At 42.7% G+C, this 20,998-nt stretch overlaps 1 protein-coding gene across 6 annotated transcripts in view; it reads right to left on the reverse strand.

Annotated features, from left to right (window-relative positions):
* Positions 1–20,998, reverse strand: part of NF1 (neurofibromin 1) — a 75,512-nt gene that overhangs the window by 47,901 nt on the left and 6,613 nt on the right. For 5 of the 6 annotated variants that reach the window (XM_082294432.1, XM_082294431.1, XM_082294433.1 and 2 more), the window contains exons 2-27: positions 20,281–20,424; positions 18,595–18,678; positions 16,834–17,024; positions 14,675–14,781; positions 14,347–14,414; positions 14,040–14,115; positions 13,369–13,526; positions 12,653–12,826; positions 12,351–12,473; positions 11,980–12,054; positions 10,834–10,965; positions 8,588–8,722; positions 7,931–8,044; positions 7,531–7,610; positions 6,126–6,249; positions 5,347–5,490; positions 4,693–4,939; positions 4,291–4,364; positions 4,097–4,180; positions 3,543–3,983; positions 3,005–3,144; positions 2,442–2,564; positions 2,081–2,164; positions 1,613–1,729; positions 687–868; positions 372–583 (exon numbers count right to left, since the gene is read on the reverse strand). In XM_082294432.1, the coding sequence (XP_082150558.1) occupies positions 372–583; positions 687–868; positions 1,613–1,729; positions 2,081–2,164; positions 2,442–2,564; positions 3,005–3,144; positions 3,543–3,983; positions 4,097–4,180; positions 4,291–4,364; positions 4,693–4,939; positions 5,347–5,490; positions 6,126–6,249; positions 7,531–7,610; positions 7,931–8,044; positions 8,588–8,722; positions 10,834–10,965; positions 11,980–12,054; positions 12,351–12,473; positions 12,653–12,826; positions 13,369–13,526; positions 14,040–14,115; positions 14,347–14,414; positions 14,675–14,781; positions 16,834–17,024; positions 18,595–18,678; positions 20,281–20,424 (3,633 nt within the window). Of the gene's footprint in view, positions 1–371; positions 584–686; positions 869–1,612; positions 1,730–2,080; positions 2,165–2,441; positions 2,565–3,004; positions 3,145–3,542; positions 3,984–4,096; positions 4,181–4,290; positions 4,365–4,692; positions 4,940–5,346; positions 5,491–6,125; positions 6,250–6,561; positions 6,643–7,530; positions 7,611–7,930; positions 8,045–8,587; positions 8,723–10,833; positions 10,966–11,979; positions 12,055–12,350; positions 12,474–12,652; positions 12,827–13,368; positions 13,527–14,039; positions 14,116–14,346; positions 14,415–14,674; positions 14,782–16,833; positions 17,025–18,594; positions 18,679–20,280; positions 20,425–20,998 lie in introns of those variants that run through there. The other variant, XM_082294434.1, reaches the window with a different exon arrangement.

Below are 20,998 nucleotides of genomic sequence, written 5' to 3' on the forward strand. Positions count from 1 at the left end.
ACAGACAAGCAGTTACTCTGCTGTATCACAAAGGCCAACTCCTCTTGCTAAAATCTAGAAGAGCAAATACAATTCTGTGTGTCTACATTACAGCACACACCACCTGTAACAAATAACCAGCCCAGATGCATTTATTAGAATAACGGTATATAAAATCATTCCTAGACATTAATTGAAAATTTACTATAAAAATGCAGTTTATCAAGACCTGAACTTAGATTTAGTAAATTTTTTAAGAACATACTAAGAAAGGCTAGCTATTATCAGTGGTAGCTCTATTCTCTGCGTACCAGACTGTTGCTGCACTTTTTATTTCACATCTTATTATTTTAAAAAAAATGTAGGAAATAAAAATGCATGAATCAACTTACCCACTGAGAACAAGGCACCACATTGGCTAAAGCCATAGCAATAGGAAGCTCCCCCTGATCACCCATCATCGTAACCAACTCCACCAATCTCTCAAAGCGATCTGCTAGCACTGTTTCTGCTAAGGTATCGAACTCTGTCCCCTGCTGCAGAATTTTGGTGAGGACTTCCATAAACGTGGCTCTCGTCTGGAGGTCTTTATGATAGCCCAAGCCTGATGAAGAGAAGCCAGAAGTACTAAGGAGGATGTAAAAGCACGGGGCACAGCGCCGTGCCCGGCAGGCGGAGCCGCGCGCCCGCCGCCCGCGGGGCGTTACCTATGGAGTGCATGAGGCCGCTGTCCACGTTGGCGTTGAGCAGGTTGGACATGGCCAGCACGGTGCAGTGGCGCAGCGACGCCAGCCTGCGCGACATCCCGCGCTTGCGCCCGCCCGCCGCCGCCCCGTCCTCCTCCACCTCGCTGCAGTCGTTCAGCAGGTTCATGAACAGTGTGAAGTACCTGGGGACAGGCCCTGACGGTCACACGCGCCCTGCACGGCAGCCAGCACACGACAAATCCCCCCAAAACCTCACCACGGCAGCCAGCACACGACAAATCCCCCCAAAACCTCACCACGGCAGCCAGCACACGACAAATCCCCCCAAAATCTCACCACGGCAGCCAGCACACGACAAATCCCCCCAAAATCTCACCATGGCAGCCAGCACACGACAAATCCCCCCAAAATCTCACCATGGCAGCCAGCACACGACAAATCCCCCCAAAACCTCACCATGGCAGACAGCACACGACAAATCCCCCCAAAATCTCACCCCCGCCCCGAGAGCCTCCTCGCAGCACAGCCCAAACCTTAACTGTGCTCCAACAACCTCACTGTGTCCCAAATTCCGTGCACATTCTCTCTAACACTGGTGTACCTCTACTAACAGATGTCTTCAAAGAGAGTTTAAGTTTTGTGGATAAAAATAAATAAAAATACAGTATCAAATTGAGCTAATCCCTGCCATGACTGAAACACACATCTGCATTAAGCAGAAACAAAGCCAAATTTTCTTATTATTTTCTAAATGAAAATAATAAACCTGCAAGGCAGAGATTTTGAAATGGGACACAGAAGAGGTAATGCCTGTTGGGATAATAAAATTATTTCTGCTGGAAGGAAAATACAGTTTGTAATAAAGGTCATATAGTGCTTCTCTTTAGAGCGATTGCATAGAGAAATAGTTAAAAGTCACTATTTACTTGAGAAATAATTGAGATTTTGCTTCCATCAACTCAACACCATCTCCTTCTTCAGGCTGGAGTGGAAGCCCAGCAAGAAGAGAGACCACTGCTTCCATACTCGCCTGGTCCAAATCTCTGAAAAATAAAATGTAACAAATAAAATATAAGTCACTTTTTCCTATAGCTCTAACTGCAGATGAAAAATAACATTTTTAATAATAAAAAGGTATTCTACTACAGTTCTGTCCATCATGAAAACAGCTCTGATATTTTGTGTTACAGTTTCTAAACTAGAAAATGTATTAAAAGGAGCCAGGTCATTTAAGACTAAGCATTAAATATAATTCTGCTATTGCTCACCAAAGCTCCAGCTTCAGTTTTCATCTCTTCCTTATTATTGTTATAGGAAGCCCAACATGCCAGCCAATCCACGGACATCAAATGCCAGCTGGAATATTGTTACAGGTGAAGAGTGTCCCTTCTTACCTTGTCAAACATTTCACATCCTCATCTGTTGCTTGATTAGATGTTCCCATTACCCAGTCTGTCAAATATTCCACCATTTTGTTCCTGTTACATATAAATAGATTGTTTTAGCTTTGTTGGGTTTTTTAACCGGTCTGTATCACACATTAAACTGTTGCGTGTGTTTAGTATCACCACAAACTAAATAATATTTTAACGGAGCACCAGGCTCAGAATCATTCTTAAGACAAAGACAAGGAACTACCGCTATAGCAGGAATGGAGTGACAGGGGTTTGGTTTCTTTTTTTTAACCATATAACCAAAGAAAACTACACTTGCCCACAGTACACTACTCTGGAAGTTATGTAATGCCATTCTTACCTAAATTTCATTTCTTGACAAAATGAAAGGTCATCTCTCCTTTCCATCATTACTTCTACTAACTGACAGAGCTTTGTTTTGATTTGGATGGCGTGTACCAGATTTCCAAGCACACGCACATACCTGAAGAAAAAACCAAAAAGATTAATTAAATACTTCATGCTACCTCACTTCCTCCCCCCCAGAAAGGCCCTGCATCAGTAGCAAATTTCTTCTGGCCAAAGAAGTCTTCTGTCAGTGTAAAACTGAACAGAAAGCTGCCATTCAGCTGGTTTTTAACCACTAACACCAATGTACAAAAAAGTAACCAGGAATGCCTAGGGGAATAGGGCCAAGTTATGGAATCGTCAGTTCTTTAAAAAACAAAAGTCACTCTCCAGCAATGCACTCTATGCTACAAAACCAATCTCCGTGATTATTGAAGGTGTCAGAACCAAGAGGAGGCTCAGAAAATCAGCTGCTGCTTCTCCATGGACACAAGCAGAAAAGATATAAAACAGAAGGCTCTAATTCACTTCTTAAACATAATGCCTGTGTATAGGAAGGGCAAGAGGGCTCCTTACCTAACCAGATTCAGCATCATTGTCTCAATGCTTGCTTGCCCAAGGTGCTCTGAGCTCCCTTCTGTGTGATTGTCAAGCAAATTCTTCATTATAGCAATGGTTTGCTCTACAAATTGTGTGTTGGTGTCAGTTAACAAGACCTACAGGAAGAAAATGTCTGGTCTTAATTTTTTACACATAAAACCAAAAAAAAAGAGTACTTGCCAAATATACTGCAGCATTTCAAAAATCTCATGGACAAGCATTTTTCTAGTTACCACCAAGCCAACAGAATTCCAATACATGTCAAGATTCAACATGTGAACACTGCCAGCTATAAGGATTCCACAAACAATCTCACAGATTCTGCACTCAAGAGCTCACTAACGCAAGAATGTAATATAAAGCCTGGAATCACAACCACAATAATCACTAACACATGCTGTGATGATCACTCTGCTCACAGGGGGTGTGCACAGAACACAAACAGGGACCCATTTCAGTCACCCAGGGCAAAGACAGGACTGACACAAATGTGAATAATGTATCACCACTTTACCTGTCCTTGAGAATCAAAGAACTTGCTGATGGTATTCTTCAGTTTGTTGAAAAGCATTGGATAAAGTGCTGGACTGAGCTCCAGCCCCACCAGGTCTTTGATGTTGGTCCGTATCTGCAGCCCCACCTTCTCATGGTTGCAGACCATCAGGGTCAGCAGGCGGTCGATGAATTTGCTGACCGGGGTCTCCACGCTGCCCTCGGTGGAGACCATGGAGATCATGGAGCCCTTGCGCTCGTTGAGGGGGCCCATGGGGGGGCTGTAGGTGGCCAGCCCGGCGCTGCTGCGGTGCTGCAGGCACACCCCGCCCAGGGCACACAGGAACCCCGTCATGTTGATCCACTCCTGCAGGGACTCCGTGTCCGACAGGTCGATGGAGCCGCCGCCGCTGACGTGCGACATCCGCCGCTTCACGATCGTCTTGTGCAGGCTCTCAGTCACCTGGGAGACAATGGTCATTTGCTACGGTAAAATGCAAATTCCTTAAAACAAATAAGCTTAAAGACTTATTTTGAATTTCTAAAGGTTGAACTTTTGGAAAAATTCATAGTCACCTGCCCATCTTCCATTTTGGTCTTTGGATAGTTAAGGATTAGTTTTGTAGCTTGTTCCCACTTTGCATGTGTATCCTCCCAGGCCTGAAAGAAGACAGATTGAGATTTAACTTCAAAACTACTTGTAGCAACAGTATTTTCATGTTTGCTTTTTTATATGCACGCAGAGCACATAAAGTGAGAAGTTAGTTCACCTCTGTGTTGCCTGCAGTGGGGTGTTCAATGCGCCTCAATAATGCCATCACTCTCTTCTGAAGAGCTGCTCTCCCTGCAAAGGACACGGAACATCGAACCAAGTTTTTTGGAAACCCACCTACACAAATTTGTGATCTTTGAAAGTAAATATTAAATTAAGAGGAACATATCCCCCCTAAAGTCTTTAGAAAAGTAGCTTCTTGTTACACGATTGTAAAATCCTCCTGAGCTCAGTCACCCAAATTCCTTACACTTTCTAGCAATTCTAATATTCAAGACATTCCAGGAAAAGCCAGAGCAGCCTCAAATCAAAAACCTCAACCTGTTTAAAGAACTTAAACACAAGTAACAGTCTTCTGTCCAGGTACAAAGTTACTTACTTTAACTGACTCATGACTTACCTGTTGACATCATGTTGCTCACTGATGCAAACTCCATGAAAGTGTTGTAGTTTGGCAAAAAATTATGCACTGAGACTTCATCTACTCCACATCTGATGTCAGCCTCCTCGCAGAGGTGACGGAAGCAGGACATGGCCACCAGGACTGCCTCGATATCTGGGCTCCACAGGAACATGTATAAGGCCACTTCCAGCTTGGTCTGGGCTTGGCGACAGATCGGTGTTCCACTGCAGCCCGTGGTGCTTTCCTGGGAAACAGAATTCCCAGTTGGGGAACATTGCTTATGAATACTGCAATTTTATTAAAATTCAGCCCTAGCCAATCTGTGTTTGAAACTGCTTTTGTTCTAGTAGGAATAAGCCATCCTAAACAGGATGAGAGCTCTTAGATGCTGTCACAAGGGATGCTGTCTGCAATCCTAATAAAAAAATATTCACCAACATTTTAACTGAAAAAAACGTGACTTTGTAGGTCTAAAACATCATTGTTAACCAGCATATTAAATACATACATTATTTAGGATACATATGTCTTTTCCTCCTCAGAAATTATTGATTTTATTTTCAAAAATTACTCTAAAAGTAATTTAATTTCTACTTGCCCACAGGTTTTTTTCTCAAGTGTTAAAATTAATTATCAACATGTATTACTTACCATGGAAGAATTCCCCTTCCCTTTCCTGAGGGTAGCTCCTGGTGCACAGCGTATCATTTCATCATGGTCAAGAGAAATTTGACTAGTTCCACTTCCAGAGACATCATAAAGTAAGAGGAAGTGGCAGGAACTCCTATCTGACTGCTATAAAGAGAGGGGAGGAAAAGAATATATCAACTGATATTTTAGAAGAGTAGAAGGCACAGACTTGAGGAAGGTAAAAAGCTCTTGGACATTTACACAGTACTTTTTCCACTGCTGCTGTCAGGGCTTTATCAAGTTCCTCATGTTAATGGTATCTTAGACTTATATTTCCCCTTAAGAAATACATTACTTCATACTTAAGAAATATCAGAAAGAAGGAAGTCAGAATTCTGGGACTCAGAAGAACATGAGATCCAAAAGGAAACTTCTATTTCATCCATGAACATGTGTATTTTACCATAACTATCCTCCCTTTTTCTCACCTTGGGGACTATTTCCCTGTATTAGGCAAAGAGGCACAAGGCACAGGTTTCTGTGAAACATTCATTTTCCAGGCAAGTACAGCAACCTGTGCAGCTAAAGGAAAAAAGAAAATAAAAATCCCAAACCTAACTTTGGTCACCAATTCTAACCAAGGTGCCTCACAAACCAGAGAGGAAATCAGAGAACAGAACATGTAGGACTAGCTATTAAATCTCTTCCAATCAAAAATAACCTGGTAAATAAAGGAAGTAACAAAACAGAGAACAATTCATGTTAATGATCCCAACAGGGAGATGGTAACATTCACTTACTTTGTTTTTTAGCAGAAATTTATTCCTGCAGATGAGAATCTCTCGCAGCCACTTGAGGATTTCTGTGCTGCTGAGTATCTGATGACTCGTGAGTTTCTTGCAGATATAGAAAAGCATTTGTGAACTGCAGCAAAATGAAATTCAGCATCAGCCTTCTGATGGAGCACCAACACTTCTGAAGGTATTACACTACGTTTTACATAGAAATAGGCACTTAGCATGAACACCCTGTGCAAACACTACCCTGGGCTTTCAGCAGTACAACAGAGAGGTGAGAGTGTGCATGGACAGGCCAAGCTCCCCTGGGACCCTTCCCAGCACCCGCGGCCTGCAGGAGCTGAAGCCCCGTGGGCAGCCCGGCCCGGAGCTCCAGCTCTGCCCAGGACAGAGACAGCACAGACAGGCCAGCACGAGTTACCTACACTGCTCTGACAACGTGTCAACTCTGCTCTGGAAGGAACACATCTAGGGATGTTCCTTCTTCATATCCAGTCAGGCCTCACACTCTCTGTTAAAACTGCCAAAGGGTCCAAATTAGTGTTAAGTGTGATGGGTTTTTCCCCCAGCCCGAAGAGACCATGAACTCCCTGAAATGACAGCCCTAGGTGTCAGTTCTGGCCTGACAAGGAGGGGCTCAGCCCAGACTGACCCACACTCAGAAGTCAGGAGCCCAACCTGCTGGTGCTGGTAACCAAACTCCTCCTACACTGCTGTTTCCTTCTTCCAGTCAAACATCAGCACCAACTCAGATCAGATCATCAAATATTATTTTTTAAAATTTTAACTATTTAGTTTATGTAATTCTTAGAATTCTGAGTTTACAGATTCCTATTTTTTGGTTTAGCATTTTGTGTAACTTTGACTTTTCTGGAACTTTATTTTCCTTCATATTTTCCAAGAAATCAACCACAACAGCTGCTGTGAAGTTATAAAAGGCAAGACAACTTTAATGAATTAGATTTCTTTATAAATATACAGGAAAGACCAGTGGAGATCACAGGTCACCTTCCTCAGGTGAGAGCTTCAGAGTCAAGGTTAGCAAATCCACACTTCTGGAATTGCTCAGCATTACTCCCCCCTCAGTCCCAAAAGAATGAAATATAATTTAAAAAGTAGCAAACATTTGAATAAGGGTGAAAATCTCTAGCTTTTCAAACTAATAATCATTTCTACACCTTACCATCTGCTGAAGAGAGCCATTTAAGGGAGCAGCAAAGTGTTTGTTAAATTTTTGTAAATTCGTATAGTGCAAGAAGATACAACTTTTCCATGAATACACATAACAATTCTGACTGAAGATTCCTGCTATTGTTGCAAAGCTTTCCCAAAACACTCACAGCTATTTCAAAAGAGAAGGCAAATCAAAACAGCTATTTCTCTCGTTTATAGAAGTTAATTTACATACCTGATCTCCCAGAATGTTTCTATAGGAGCATCAGGATTCCACAAGTCAATGCTGTCCAACTGGTGCAGAACCAGCAAGGCCTAAAGCCAAAGAGAGTTTCACTTAAAGACTGAAATTTACAGAGTACCTGAGCACAGGCAGAGAAACAGGCACAGTCATATACTCATTACACTGTTTCAAGAACAAAAGATATAAAGCGCACTTTCTATAGAAGAGCAAGAGTTCACTGTTAGTCTGTGTCAGCAGAATTTCATTTTAATCTTTATTCCACGTTCATACTGCAGACCCAGCGGTTTTCCCCGGCATTTCTGTACAAAGCCATGCTGCACACACACAGAGGCCCAGCTGAAAGGAGAGGCTGTGGCAGTGCCCAGCTGCAGAGCCCAGGGCTGTCGCTCACCTCCATGGCCTCCTGGGCGATGTCGGGCATGCTGGACTGCGGCACCAGCTGCACCAGCCCCGAGATCAGCTCGGCCGTGCTGCCCTGCGAGTCAGGGCCCTGCTTCCTGGGGTTCTGCACAGAAACACACCAACACACGCTCAGCTGCAAAACCTTCTCGTGCTTGACCACACTACTGACAGCTACTGCAGCATTCCTGGTGCTGAACTAGGGGGATTTTGGGATCTTTCAGAGAATCTGTCATTTTATTTTTAATCCGTAACACGCCTTGCATATCATGCCTCTGACAGAACTGGAATATTTTTATATTAAACCACCACAGGCCTGAGAAAATGGAAGATCTAAGACAGTACTCATTGAAATGATGACTAATTTCCAACCCCCTTATTTTAATTTTCTTCTATTCCCCTCTCCTTCCCCCACCTTCCTCTTCAGAGTCACAGAACTTCATGCTCCCTCTCGCTGTGTTACTCTGATTCTGTAAAGTCTCCTACAGTTTCGTTTTTATTCTTTTTCCTTTAAAACCACAGGAGCATCATAACCAGAGAAAAAGATGAGTAGGAAGTGTGGCCAGGTGGCCATTAATTTTTATTCATTTAGTAGCTTCAAAAGTAAATTCCACTACAACTTAACAGTATGACAGTAGGATTTACTTACACACAGCAAAAGCTTTGGATCTGCATGGATCAGTTTCACCAAGGACAGCAGCAAGAACTTGTAGCTTCTGGTTTCCAAATCAGTAGGTTTTTCTTTAAATTTAAGGCTTGTCATTTTCTCCTTAAATGTAAGGCTCTGATGGAAGGAGAAAAATAACAGTCCTCGTCAAGAAGGTAGTCAAACATAACAGTTATAATTAAACATCTTGTGAAATGTATTGCTTTTATCATCCATAATTCAAGAAAAAGCTTAAAACTATACAAAACTCAAGTATAGTTGCATAGCCTTCTACTTTGAAATTCCCTCTCTCATAGGCAATCACTTTATTATATCTTTAAAGTTCCCTTAACAATTATTTCAGCGAGCTGCATGTGGACATTAGAAAATGTTTTGCATAAGAGACAAATTGTGGTGAAAGAAAAGTGGAAAAAGGACCAAAAAGAACTACTGGGTATTTCTCTGGTGTAAGATAGAAATAAAAATAAACGTTTCCAACTCATTCTGAGTACATGAGAGGGAATTTTTTCCAAAGGCAAAATAATATCTTTATTTTCTGCAACAGCCCCAGATGTTTGCACGTTCACCTCAACAACCTCTGGAAAACGAACCTTTCAGTTCTAAAAGGCACACAGGGCATCGCTCAAATATAAAAATAATCTGCCTCCAGGTGAAAAACTAGTGAACTACTTGTAAGTTTTGAACAAAAGGAGAAAGCCTAGGTTGAAATCATCTTCAAGGTAACTGATGAGGTATGACATTGTATGATTAAATTCTACAAGAAATTAGGGCCTCATGTTATTTCAATAATTAGTTATTGTACAAATATATGTAATAAAACCTACCACATAAAGCATCTGACCAAGAAATCAATAGCATGGTGGTAGAGGTAACTAACTCTGTGCTAAGCCTTAGTTTGCCACAGTTCAGGGGTTTCTAGGAGAGGCATGTGGGAAAAGGCCCTGTTTCTGTGAAGCCATTTATGGCCTCCACACAATCCAAACTAAAGAGTGCCAGTAACAGAGCCAGGCCAGGCTCTGTGCAATGCACTGACGGACCAACAGCGGCGGGACACCGACAGACAGCACCGGACAAGGACAGACGTGGAGGGGATCAACACCCGTGTGTTCAGGCTGGATATTGGGAACCAGTTCTAAACCAGAGCGGGGGGACTGGGGAAGAGCATGGTGCTGGGCACAGAACCAACAGTGCCCTCCTGGGGGAAGGAGCTCCACTGGCGCTGTGAGGGCTCCCTGCAGCCCCCGGCCCGGGGGCCTGGCGGGCTCTGCGGGTAACTATGCACAGAAAAGTCAGAGCAAGACAGGGCTTTTCTGCGGTAGTTACGGGTCATACTTACAGCAGCAGAGGCCCAGGGCCATGCAAAGCAGGGGCTGGCGGGCGTCTGACCACGTGGGCAACAGCAGCCAGGCAGAGGGAAAGTGAGAAGCAGAAGACAAAGCACCACCAGTCAGAGCAGGGGTATTGTCAGGGCAACTATTCTCCAACAGATGAATACACACAGGTGAAAAGCAAGTTAAACATGGTGTAGCTTTCAACCAAAAGCATTGTGCTCATTTGCTCTCCTTTGAGAAGCCCAACAGGAGTATTTTTATGTCTCATTTTAGGCTTTCTAAACCAACCCACCAAGACCACTTGCCACAGCAGGAATGTTCAGAGGAGAATGCGGCAACACAGCTGTGTGTGGACTTACTGGAAGAATTTGGATGAGCTACAAATCTGAATTTACTCAAGACTTTCTCCAGGACAGCCAAGAATATTGACTTTATTTCATAATGGTTGAAAAATCTTTTACTTTGTTGCTGTCACCAAGACCAGCCACTTGCTCAACATAAAGCAAGACAAATGAACATGCCAATCATGGTAAAAGTACTGCAGTTTTCAGTGATTATCTTCACATACAGAATGCTTTGGTTTTCCACATTAAGCAAGGATGGACATGTTAGCTGGCTATTCACAGAGCCAGAAAGCTCAAAATGGACAGTTAGCCACAGAGGACAGCTATAGGAGAAGTACTTGTACGTTGCCAGTTTAAAAGCAGCAGGAAAACCGAGAGACATCGAACTACCAACAGCCAATCCCCCAACACCGCAGGGCTACAGAGCACGTATGGCTCCCTGCTGCTCTGTGCATCACCATGTTCTTCTCCCCTCTGGTTTCCAGTACAAAGGTGATGAAGAGGAGGGCAGGGCTGGGCACCGGGGAAGGCGGGAGGGGCCCGCCAGGCTTACCGGGGTCATGCGGATGGCGGGGTGCGCCCCGCAGCCCTGCATGGCGCGGTGCAGGGTGTCGCTGAACATGCTGCGCAGCTCCACGGCGTGGCAGTACACGGCGTCGATCCGCGGCCACCAGTCCAGCGCCGACTGCAAGGCAAGGGCGGCGCTGACACCGAGCCACGCTCGGCGGCCACCGCGGCTGCAGCGTGGCCAGCCCTCACCCCGAGCGCAGGTATGCCCACCGTCCTTCTGCACGCCCACCACCAAACGCGTAACATTTAAATTCCCACCTAGCTGCTCGCTACATCACTCTGCCTCCTGAACAGGCACCAACCCTGAGCTGCTCTGCACTCACAAGAGCAGAAGGGAGTGGATGGATGCTAGAAGGAATACTTCAAAACAGCGTGCACTCAATTCCCTGTGATACACTAAACAAAATGGAAAATTGGTATTTTAAATACTTGATAGTATCTCAAAAGCTGTATTACCCCACCACACACACCACCACATCTCTCACAGCATTTTCTCCCCTAAGGCTTTTTTTTTTTTTTTTAAATATAGTGTTTTCATTACAATGTTTGGATACATTAAATAGAAAATGCTGTATACATTAAGTGATTGCTGGTTGCTCAACACTTACTGCTTCTATTTTCATATTGGTCAGGAAAATATTTCTGAACAGTGTCAAAATTTACTGACAAAGTACAATAACAATTGAAGATGAACACTGCACAGACTTTCAAAATATTTTCATTGCCCAGCACTTACTACCATTTCACACTACTTAAATCTCATTGCACCAAATCCCCGAAGACCACCACAGGGCCAACTCTACCCCAGGTCAATAGAGTGCAAGTAGCAGAAGGTGGTGCATGTCCCTGAGAGTAACTTCAGCTATCATTATTTATCATAACACCAGAGACCATACAATTCATTTGCCATTCTATGTAAGAGAGTGATACTGGAACCCGAGCTCTCACACTGGGAATCCCCTGGTGGACATCAGGAACAAATCTGCACGTCCTTCCTTAGTAGCAACTCTTGCTGCATGGATACAAGCAACAAGATTCGGTCTGCTATCCAAATTGTATTTACTAAGCAGATATTGATCTGAATAGAAGCCCCACACCACTAGGCTGATGAAATACTGCCAGAACTTACATTTGTGATGATTCGGTGGAGTGAATTTACCAGCACATAATGAAATGTTGATGGGGAATTCTGTGCCAAGCAGATCTACAATAAAAATACATAAAAGCCACTTAGGAACATCTTTGTCTTTGCCATCTTTCTTATCACCCTGAATAACATTTTGGAGCCTTTTTATTAAATTGACAATGCTGTCAAATCTGAACAAGAGAAGCCTAATCAGCTGTGAAAAGATTTATCAAAACATGCAGGGATTTATTACTAAGGGATATTTATACAGTTGAACTCATTTATGAGCTTCAAGCTGCTGTTAGCACAGCTTTCATAACTGACAGGTCGTCAATAGCATGTAGAGAATGACTTACCATAAGCAGTGTTCTTACCTTGAAGTGCTGGTTATTGTGAGGATTTATGCGGAAGCAGGAAACCAAGCAGTCAATCATCAGGTCTACATCTGCATTCTGATTGCCTCTTGAAAAAGGTTTGCTTGGGTTAAACAGCAAATTCTATATAATTCAGAAAAATATAAATATATAGATCAGATACCATAATTATTCTTGGCTACTTTAAATACAAAACTTTCCATTGAAAATCACTGGTATTCAATTAAGAAGAAATTGAAAGTTCACTCCATTATTTCAAAATTCAATTTTCTTCACTGCAATTAGGAAACAGACATTTTTACCTTAAGATCTACTACCATGGACTGCACTAGCAGAAAAATGACGGAATTATCTTCCCAGTTGATGTAGGTAGATGCTTTGCACAGTTTAACGCAAGCAATAGCAGCACTTTCAGTCAGCTGCCTGCTCCCACTGTGTCCTGCCAGGGCCTTCCTGAGATTGTCCAGGAACAGCTTCTGCAGAATTCAAACCAGGAATAGTTATAACCAGACACTGTGATGGCAAAAACCAACTGGATGCGGCACTCCGGAGAAATCCTGTCGTTATTAAGGACATTCCCTTGGACTGACCCGGGGCAATCAGAACAGCACAAGAGGGGCTTGTTTGCTCTCAGCCATGATGCTGCAGCCACATCAAACCCAGCAGGTGCTGCAGGTGCTGTAACTGTGGGGCTCACAGCTCCCTGCAGACCCCAGAACCTCAGCACAGCCGTTTGCTGCAGGTGGAGGCAGAGGAAATCACAGCACAGAGATTCAAATCTCCAAGGAGATGGAAAAGTTCTGAAATAACATTGTTTGGGACAAACTATCTGTATGAATTACTGACAGTGAAAGAACATATGTAAGGTGAGAACTTAAAAAGAGTGCATAAATTTACATATGGAATTGCAGTGTGCTCTTTAAGGAGGAAAGACAAAATTAAATATCCCTGAAATACAGAATCAGCAAAACAAAGCATCCTCTAGAAACCAGAGTCAGAATTCAGATAATTTTCTTACCTTGTTCATTTTAGTTTCCTCTACCACATCCTTTGCTATATCTTGGATTATCTCTGGACACAGGACCAGGAGAATGATCTGCAGTGGCCACACTGCTGCTTTACGTTTTGTGCTCTCAGCAAAGCCATCCACTAAATCAAACAACTTCTCGGCACAATCTGCATAAAACATAAGTCCAAGTTCAATACCAGTTTTAACTATGAAGAGGTAAAGAACAGGTATAAAAGAGCAGAGGGATAGTTCCACCTACACAGAAGGAAAGTTCTGGTTTGCACATTACTGACATACTACTGGGGATCAAATGGTCTCAACCCAGTTAAAGACATGGTTTACCTGAAAATATAAATTCTCCTCTCTTTTTCACTAGAGACAAGTAAAGGTGATGTTCTCTAAGTTTTTATCCTGTATCAAGATGAAAAATATACATTTAAAGAGTCTCCATCTTTTGGGGTTTATTTGTTTGTGTTGTGAAGCACAAAATGAATCTCTTTAGCAGGGGAGCCAGGAAAGAAAAGAGACAGGAACATACCCTTGCCTGCCCTGACAAAGGGTGACAGAAATTTGTTTATTTGCAGGCTGCACGAGGAGCAAAGAGGGCACAAAATGCAAGCGAATGCATTTGGGGATGTCTGAGAAACCAACCTTGAACACTGTCATGTGTTATGCCTTACCAGCCATGTCAGTCTGGGGGGTTTGGTACAGCTTTGTGAACTCATCAGGATAGTTTTCCACCCAGTTCCAAAATGCCTGCAGATAATGGAAAACACCTTTACATTCCAGAGCTGCAACAGTTTTACTGAATTATGCATTTAAACAAAGAGAGGTTTTATTCTTACCACTCAAAATTTCTTGCAAAACATATTTGCATCAAAGGGAGGCAGCAACTTTTACTTTATAGTAAACTACTGAATTGCAACTATTCTTAAACTAGGAGAAAGTCTGCAAATAAGCAATGAAACAGAAGTACTGAACACTTACCTTCTCCAGACTGTTGATAACAGCTAACTGAGCTACTTTCTTAAGGGCTTTAAACTTGAATACAGTCTCTGTAAAGATAAAACATTTCTGCATTTAGAACAGAAACTTGTTCTAAAAAGCAACACAGGTTATAAAAGACATTTGAAGCGCAAACCAATTTTCAAACCAATGTTTTTATATTACTTAACTATTTTTAAATACTTCAGTAAATATATGACTGTTTAGAGTAAAACAGAGCAATAAAACCCAGATATATCAATTGCACTGTGTCATCCCTGACTAACCAGATTCAAATAGAAGTATTTCAAAACACAGGGTCAGATCATACCTTGTAAGAGTCGCTTGAGTTTTGAACAATCCACACTGATGTACTGCAAAAGTTCAATATCATGGACATCAGCATTATCTTCTGAACAAACAGTCAGTTCCTGCAATCTGAAAATACATAAAGTAAATAAACTTCTACATCAGATTGGGTCAGACAGGTATGAACACACCTATGAGTCTGTACATTTCAATAGCAGTGGAATGTGCCATCATCTCAGAAAAACTTTTCCAGATTTAGAAATAAAACACAGATCTTGAATGATAAAGGGTTAATGTAACAGACTTGTGCCATCCTCATACTGAAAATGGAGCTAGAAAACCAGTGATGAGTCTTACAAGGTGCCAGTACCTTCTGGGGATTGACTGTGCCCAAGATTTGCCTAAATCCTCCTGTTATCCACCCTCCTGTGGCAGAAACCTTGTCATCTTTTCAACTAAACATTAAAGTCTGGACTCCTGACACCTTTAGGCTACTGCTCCTTCACAGCACAGCCTGCCCCAAGTAAGGTCTCAGAGTACAGCAGTGATTGATGGTACTGGGTATCAGTGGAGCGAGCTACAACCATTCTTGGTCCACATTTCTCTGGCCTGAGCACACAGGATGAAGTTTAATCACACCAGTTTAAACACAGCAGCATCTTTTCACACTCGTGTCTCAGAGAATTTACTCAGCATCTCCCAGACACCCAGCCACTGATCACTAAAGCGTCTGTTCCCACAAACTCAGGACTGCCACAGCTCCTTCCAAGGCTACAGATGTGTTTCAGACATGCAATGTGATTTCTAGTACTAGACACAAAGGCAGTTCTTCATGTCTTCAGCGCCAGGGAAACTTAACAGGCCTCACTGGGAATGGGAAGGTCCTCACTGCTGTGCTTTTCATGCCAAAAATCCCCCAGCTGCTGTGCAAGGCCCAGAAATATGCCTAAACAGGAAACCCAGGTCAGGGATCAGCAGTGCTGACTGGCAGCAGGCTGACCCCTGTGGAGACCAGCAACAATTGGTCAAACATTTAACTATTGCTGTACAAGCCATCTGCAAGGGAAAACAGGTTAGGGGAAAAGCACTCTGCTCCAGCTCAAAGGGATGATGGACGGGGGCTTTGGAGTTTGGGAACAAACTTTAAATTTCAAATTACTCAATCATTTTAGACTGATTTCTAAAACACAAACATTTTCCAAAGAAATATATAAATATATAAGGAAAAAATAAATCTTTGTTTCAATTAAATTGGTTCACTCACTGCTGTGTGACCATGTAAGGCTGCCCAAGCTCCACTTCTAATAAATCAAGAATGATGTCAACTGTAACACCGTGTGACAAGAGCTAAGCTACTGCAAGCACCTTTCAAAAAACATCAAAGTATTTCAGTATTAAAAAGCTTAGCACACCACTCTAATGGACTGACAAATGCTGAAGCATCAGAAGGATCTGGAACAGAGCAAAAAGAGCAAAGAATAGATGGAAATTTTGGGCCTGTCTCTCTTCTTACTTAGAAAAGCAGAAAATCCAGTCATTTTTTACAGTAAATGTGCTGTGAAACTCAAGTCAGTCAGAAGACAAATGGGTCTTTCCCAACAACTAACAAACAGCCCAGATGTTTGTCCCCTTCAGGCATAAGACAGATTTAACATAAAAGCTTCCTAGCAGGAAAATAACCATGGGGCTTCAGCAGAGCTGTGGACAATCACCAGTTTTCATTCTAAATTTTTAAGTAAATGGATACAACCATTAACTTCTGCATCCTTTTTTTTTTCCAAGACACCTTGCACCCACAAGGACTTACTCAACTTTTTCCGCTGTATTATTTCCATTCCCTATTTTCACTCGTACTTTTGAGAGCAGATTAAAGAAGCAATAAATGCAGCCAGCAGTAACCCAGGATGGGGATGAAACAGGTCCATTTCACAACCTGAAACCCAAGTAAAACCCTGAAAGGTTGAGGGCATTCCTCTTGAGAACTATTCTACTGAAGAGCATTTAAAGCGTTGGCTCCTCTGAACGGCCCACAGCTGGTGGCAGACAGAGGCTGCAGGCAGCAGTGCAGATGCTGTCCCGCCCCAGGGCTGCAGGCAGCAGTGCAGATGCTGTCGTGCCCCAGGGCTGCAGGCAGCAGTGCAGATGCTGTCGTGCCCCAGGGCTGCAGGCAGCAGTCAGTACCTGGTGGAGATGCGGCTGAAGACGGCGTTGAAGTTGTTGCAGCTGAGCGAGAAGAGCACCCCCGAGGCGGAGCTGCGCAGCTCGGCCGCGTGCTGGTTCCCCTCGCGGTACGTGTGGATGAAGTGGCAGATCTCGGGCAGCAGCTGCTTCACCAGCATGGTCTCGTCCAGGCGCATGGTGTCCTTCGGTTGCTACAAACAAACACTGTTTCCCTCAATTCTGCTCGGGATCCAACCTCCCAACCTGCACAGAGCCTGCACAGAAAGGCTCCTTCCCCTCTGAGCAATGCCCCACTGCAGCCAACCCACCCCACATCGTCAGCTGGGAAACGCAGGACACGAAGCTGATCAACCTCATCGGGCATCAAGCAAAACATCAAACCAGTTCCTGAAGCAGCACACACTTTGTTCTGCTGAATGCACCCTGCTGCTCTGTGGTGAGGATCAGGAAAGCACTGACTACCCTGGCTTTCACTGAGGGCTAAAGGGCAAACCCCACCCTCACCTCTCTTCAGGTAGGGGCTTGGTGGCCATATTTTGACAGTGAGCGTTTTATATTAAAAAATGAACCAAAAAAAGGTGCTTCTCCCTCACTCTTGCCGGGAATTGCTCTATACGAATCAAAAATGGCTTAAGTTCCCTGCAAAAGAAAAATCTAATTTTTGCCAGTTTGCACAGTGTGAGACATAAGGAAACTATTTACAAAAGAATTCAAAGTGAAACTTTGCTCTACTAAGAGCAAGTTTTAACAGAAAGGTCAGCACTAAAGCTTTCTAAAATTCTACCAACAAATTTTCCATAGGGAATTGGGAAGTTTCAGAGACTCCCACTTAGTTGACCTGAGTCCTGTTGCCATGAGAACTTGATGAAACATTGAGCAAGAAATCCATCTGAAGATACCACAGAACACAACACGCTTTGTACAGGGCTTTGGCTCACTCTGATTTAACATATTCTGCCTCAAACTGCTCTCATTTGAAGTGACAGAGCAAGAAACATTCAGCACAATTTAAATATCTATTTAAATATCATGACCTATCAGGAAAACCACTGTTTCAAACAATATACACAGAAGTATCTAAAAATAAGTAAATTCTGAAGTTCAGACTGTTTTTTTGACTCAATGCATCAAAACCAAAAAGTGCCAAAAAGAGGTATTTTCCTCAGCCGTACAAGCTGGAAATTGAATATAGCTTAAAAATAAAATCCCGTTCTTGTTAAAAGAACAAACCACTGCAAATCTCTCTCTCAGTGAAGTCTGGCTTTGCAATTCCAGCTCAGCACAGTAAGTTGTACAACCAGCACCACTCTCCTCCCAAAGGGACCAGCAAACTGCCTCGCAGCAGCTCTGACTGGAAACTTAGGCCTGGACTCCCGGTGGACATTTGGACATGATTAACTAATGTAATCTAGGAAACACCTGCAGAAATCATCTCTAGAGTAGTGGCAGAAAAGTTTCTGTGGTATATAAGAGCACATGGAAGATTACTTCAACAAATGAAAGTTTTAAGACATTTAAAGAAAACTCAGCACTGCAGAGAACGAAGCACAACATGAAAAATTATCGTTAATGCATCAATTACATCAACTACTTGCATTCATAGGAAGTTTCAGTATTTTTTAAATGGCATTAACCTTACTTTGCTCTAAATCTGATCAGTTTTAAGTTTAGTAGCAGTAACAATAGATACACAAGAATTTGACTTGTATTCTCCAATCCATTGGATTCCAAGTTAGCAACTGCTTTTGCAAGCCTACTCACCCCTGCCAGACATTTTTCCAGTGTATCCAAGATAATCAGCTGAGATAGATATAAATTCTTTTCAGCAGTTTCTCCAAATATTCTCTAGAAGTAGAAAGGATATGGATTCATCTGAGACACAGATATTTGACTTGTAACGCACGAAAGTGAAGCAGCAAAGTGGCACAGTAAATTATGGCTCCATTACTGCTCTGGTTTGGAGTTTAGACATAAAGCCAGCAAAAATCAGATTAAAATAGGAATTAAAACCTTATCACTAAAGAAATATCTTTGTCCAGTCTGCAATGCCAAACATCCCAAGGGACAAACAGCCCCTGCAAAGTAAGACTGGAGATGCCCTGCAGCCCCTCACCTCCATCAAGCCCATCAGCTGCTCAAAACGCAGGTTCCACCTTTTCAGAACCTATTTTGGTATCAATTACTGCTGACTCTTTTCCAATTACGTATTTCACTGCCAACGGCTTAATATAATGGATGTTGCAACAAATCCCTATCAACAAGCTTATTACTGTTCCAAAATTTAGCCCAGACCACAGGAAGAAACACAGGAGAGCCTCCCAAAAGATGCCCCACTGCAGACACAGGAGGAAGGCAGGATTCCCTCGGGTGTTTCAGCCAGCACACAGGTCTGTGCCAGCAACAGGCACTGGCTCCAGCAATATTAAGACAGCAAAATAAAGCAGGAAAGACTCAGCCAAAAAGACATTGGTACAAGTGCCCACAGACAGAGCACCTGTTGGAGTCACCCAGAGAAGTTTATTTTACCCCACGGGAAGGTTGGCTCACCTAAGCCCAGGTTTCAGCTGAGACTCTTTCTGAAACCAAGACCATTATAACCAACAGTCTCTTGGACTGGTTTCTTCCAGCTACAGAAATCCTTCTGAATTATTGGTGATTCCCACAGAAGCTCAGACCATCACACATGACAAACATTCAGACTTGCTCCTCAGGGCAAAAGCTGACTTTTTAATTGACACTTTTAGCTAGGTCTTTCCTCTCAAAATCTGTGTATCACATACATTCTTTCGACTGTACAGTTTTCTCATTTATCACCCAATCATCTTGCACATCAACATGTTCCCTCATGCCTGTAGAGTTTAATTAAAATAAATTCTCTCCCCAAAGGGATTACAGGTAGCTTTAAGCAGCCTAAAATCCCTAGCAGCAGGGCAACCTATTTTCTCATTTTATCAGTCCTCTGCAGTTACAGCAGATGCACATCCCTGTACAACTGACAGCTATGGGCTCACTCCAAAGAATCTCTCTAAAACCATAAAAAGTACTGCCAGAGCCTGGCCACTTCTGTTAACTATTTGGGGAGACTCCAAATGATCCCAAATTCCATGGATTCAAAACTCAATGAACTAAACTTTTCTCATGGCAAAAGTTCTGACTAAAATTCATCTGGTTGTTAAAAAATACATATACTTTATATACACAGACACACAGTAAAACACCCAAACAGCCTGGAAAATTCAAATAGCCCAAGTTTTAAATCCTTTCCCTGCCCCAAAATCCCAATGCCTTTCTGTGGAACATGGCTCTGACAGATGCTGCTGGTGAACTTCAGAACAGAAAATAATTAAGTGTAAAAGGCAAGCAACAATTTGACTAAATTTCAAGTAATTCTCTGCCAAATTACTATTTGAAAAAAATCACCAAACAATGCAAAATGAGAAAACTTACCATGTTATTAACATTTTTTAAGATATTGGTGAGACCACTGATGACCAGGGAAAACTTGTACTTGGAAATGTTGATGAGACATTCCTTGTTGTGCTCCGTGCTGACTTTGGTGTGGGTATTCTGCTGGCAAGCCTTTATTGGAAGCTACAAGAGAGAACTGTTATAAGCTTTTTACACATTGAAATTTACAGCTTTAAAGATGTGTTAAAAACTTGTGACACACCAGAAACCACCTTGAAAAACATTCTACAAGAGACAATGGCAAACGCATTACTTTGTCTTCTCTACATTAATCTTCCCATTAGCTATCTATAAAACCAAGTGCTTAAGTTCACCTCTTCCTTTTTCTGAACTGAAACTAAACCTCTATTTTGTGATAAATTTTCTACAACCTGAATGTCAAAGCAATCAAAAGGAGTAGAAAAATGTAAGATAGAATTCTAAGAAAATATCCTTTATTTTAAAAATGGGCTCATTAACGACCAAAAATCATCCAAGGCTAACATCTGCAAGAAAAAAATGCATCTTGGGACCTGAGGGGAGGCAAAACCCCAGAGCAGGTGAGCAGTAGCAGTTGTTCCACGCATGTCCCCTGCTCTGTCACAGGAGAGGACTGGCCAAGGAGGAACCAGCAGTGGACCTGTGGCCCCCAGGGACGTGGGTAACTTTGAGGTCCCCCCACAAACACCCTCAGTGATGAATCTCAGCCTCAAACACA

The sequence above is a fragment of the Coloeus monedula genome (genome assembly GCF_965178545.1).
Source record: "Coloeus monedula genome assembly, chromosome: 20".
Lineage (NCBI taxonomy): Eukaryota > Metazoa > Chordata > Aves > Passeriformes > Corvidae > Coloeus > Coloeus monedula.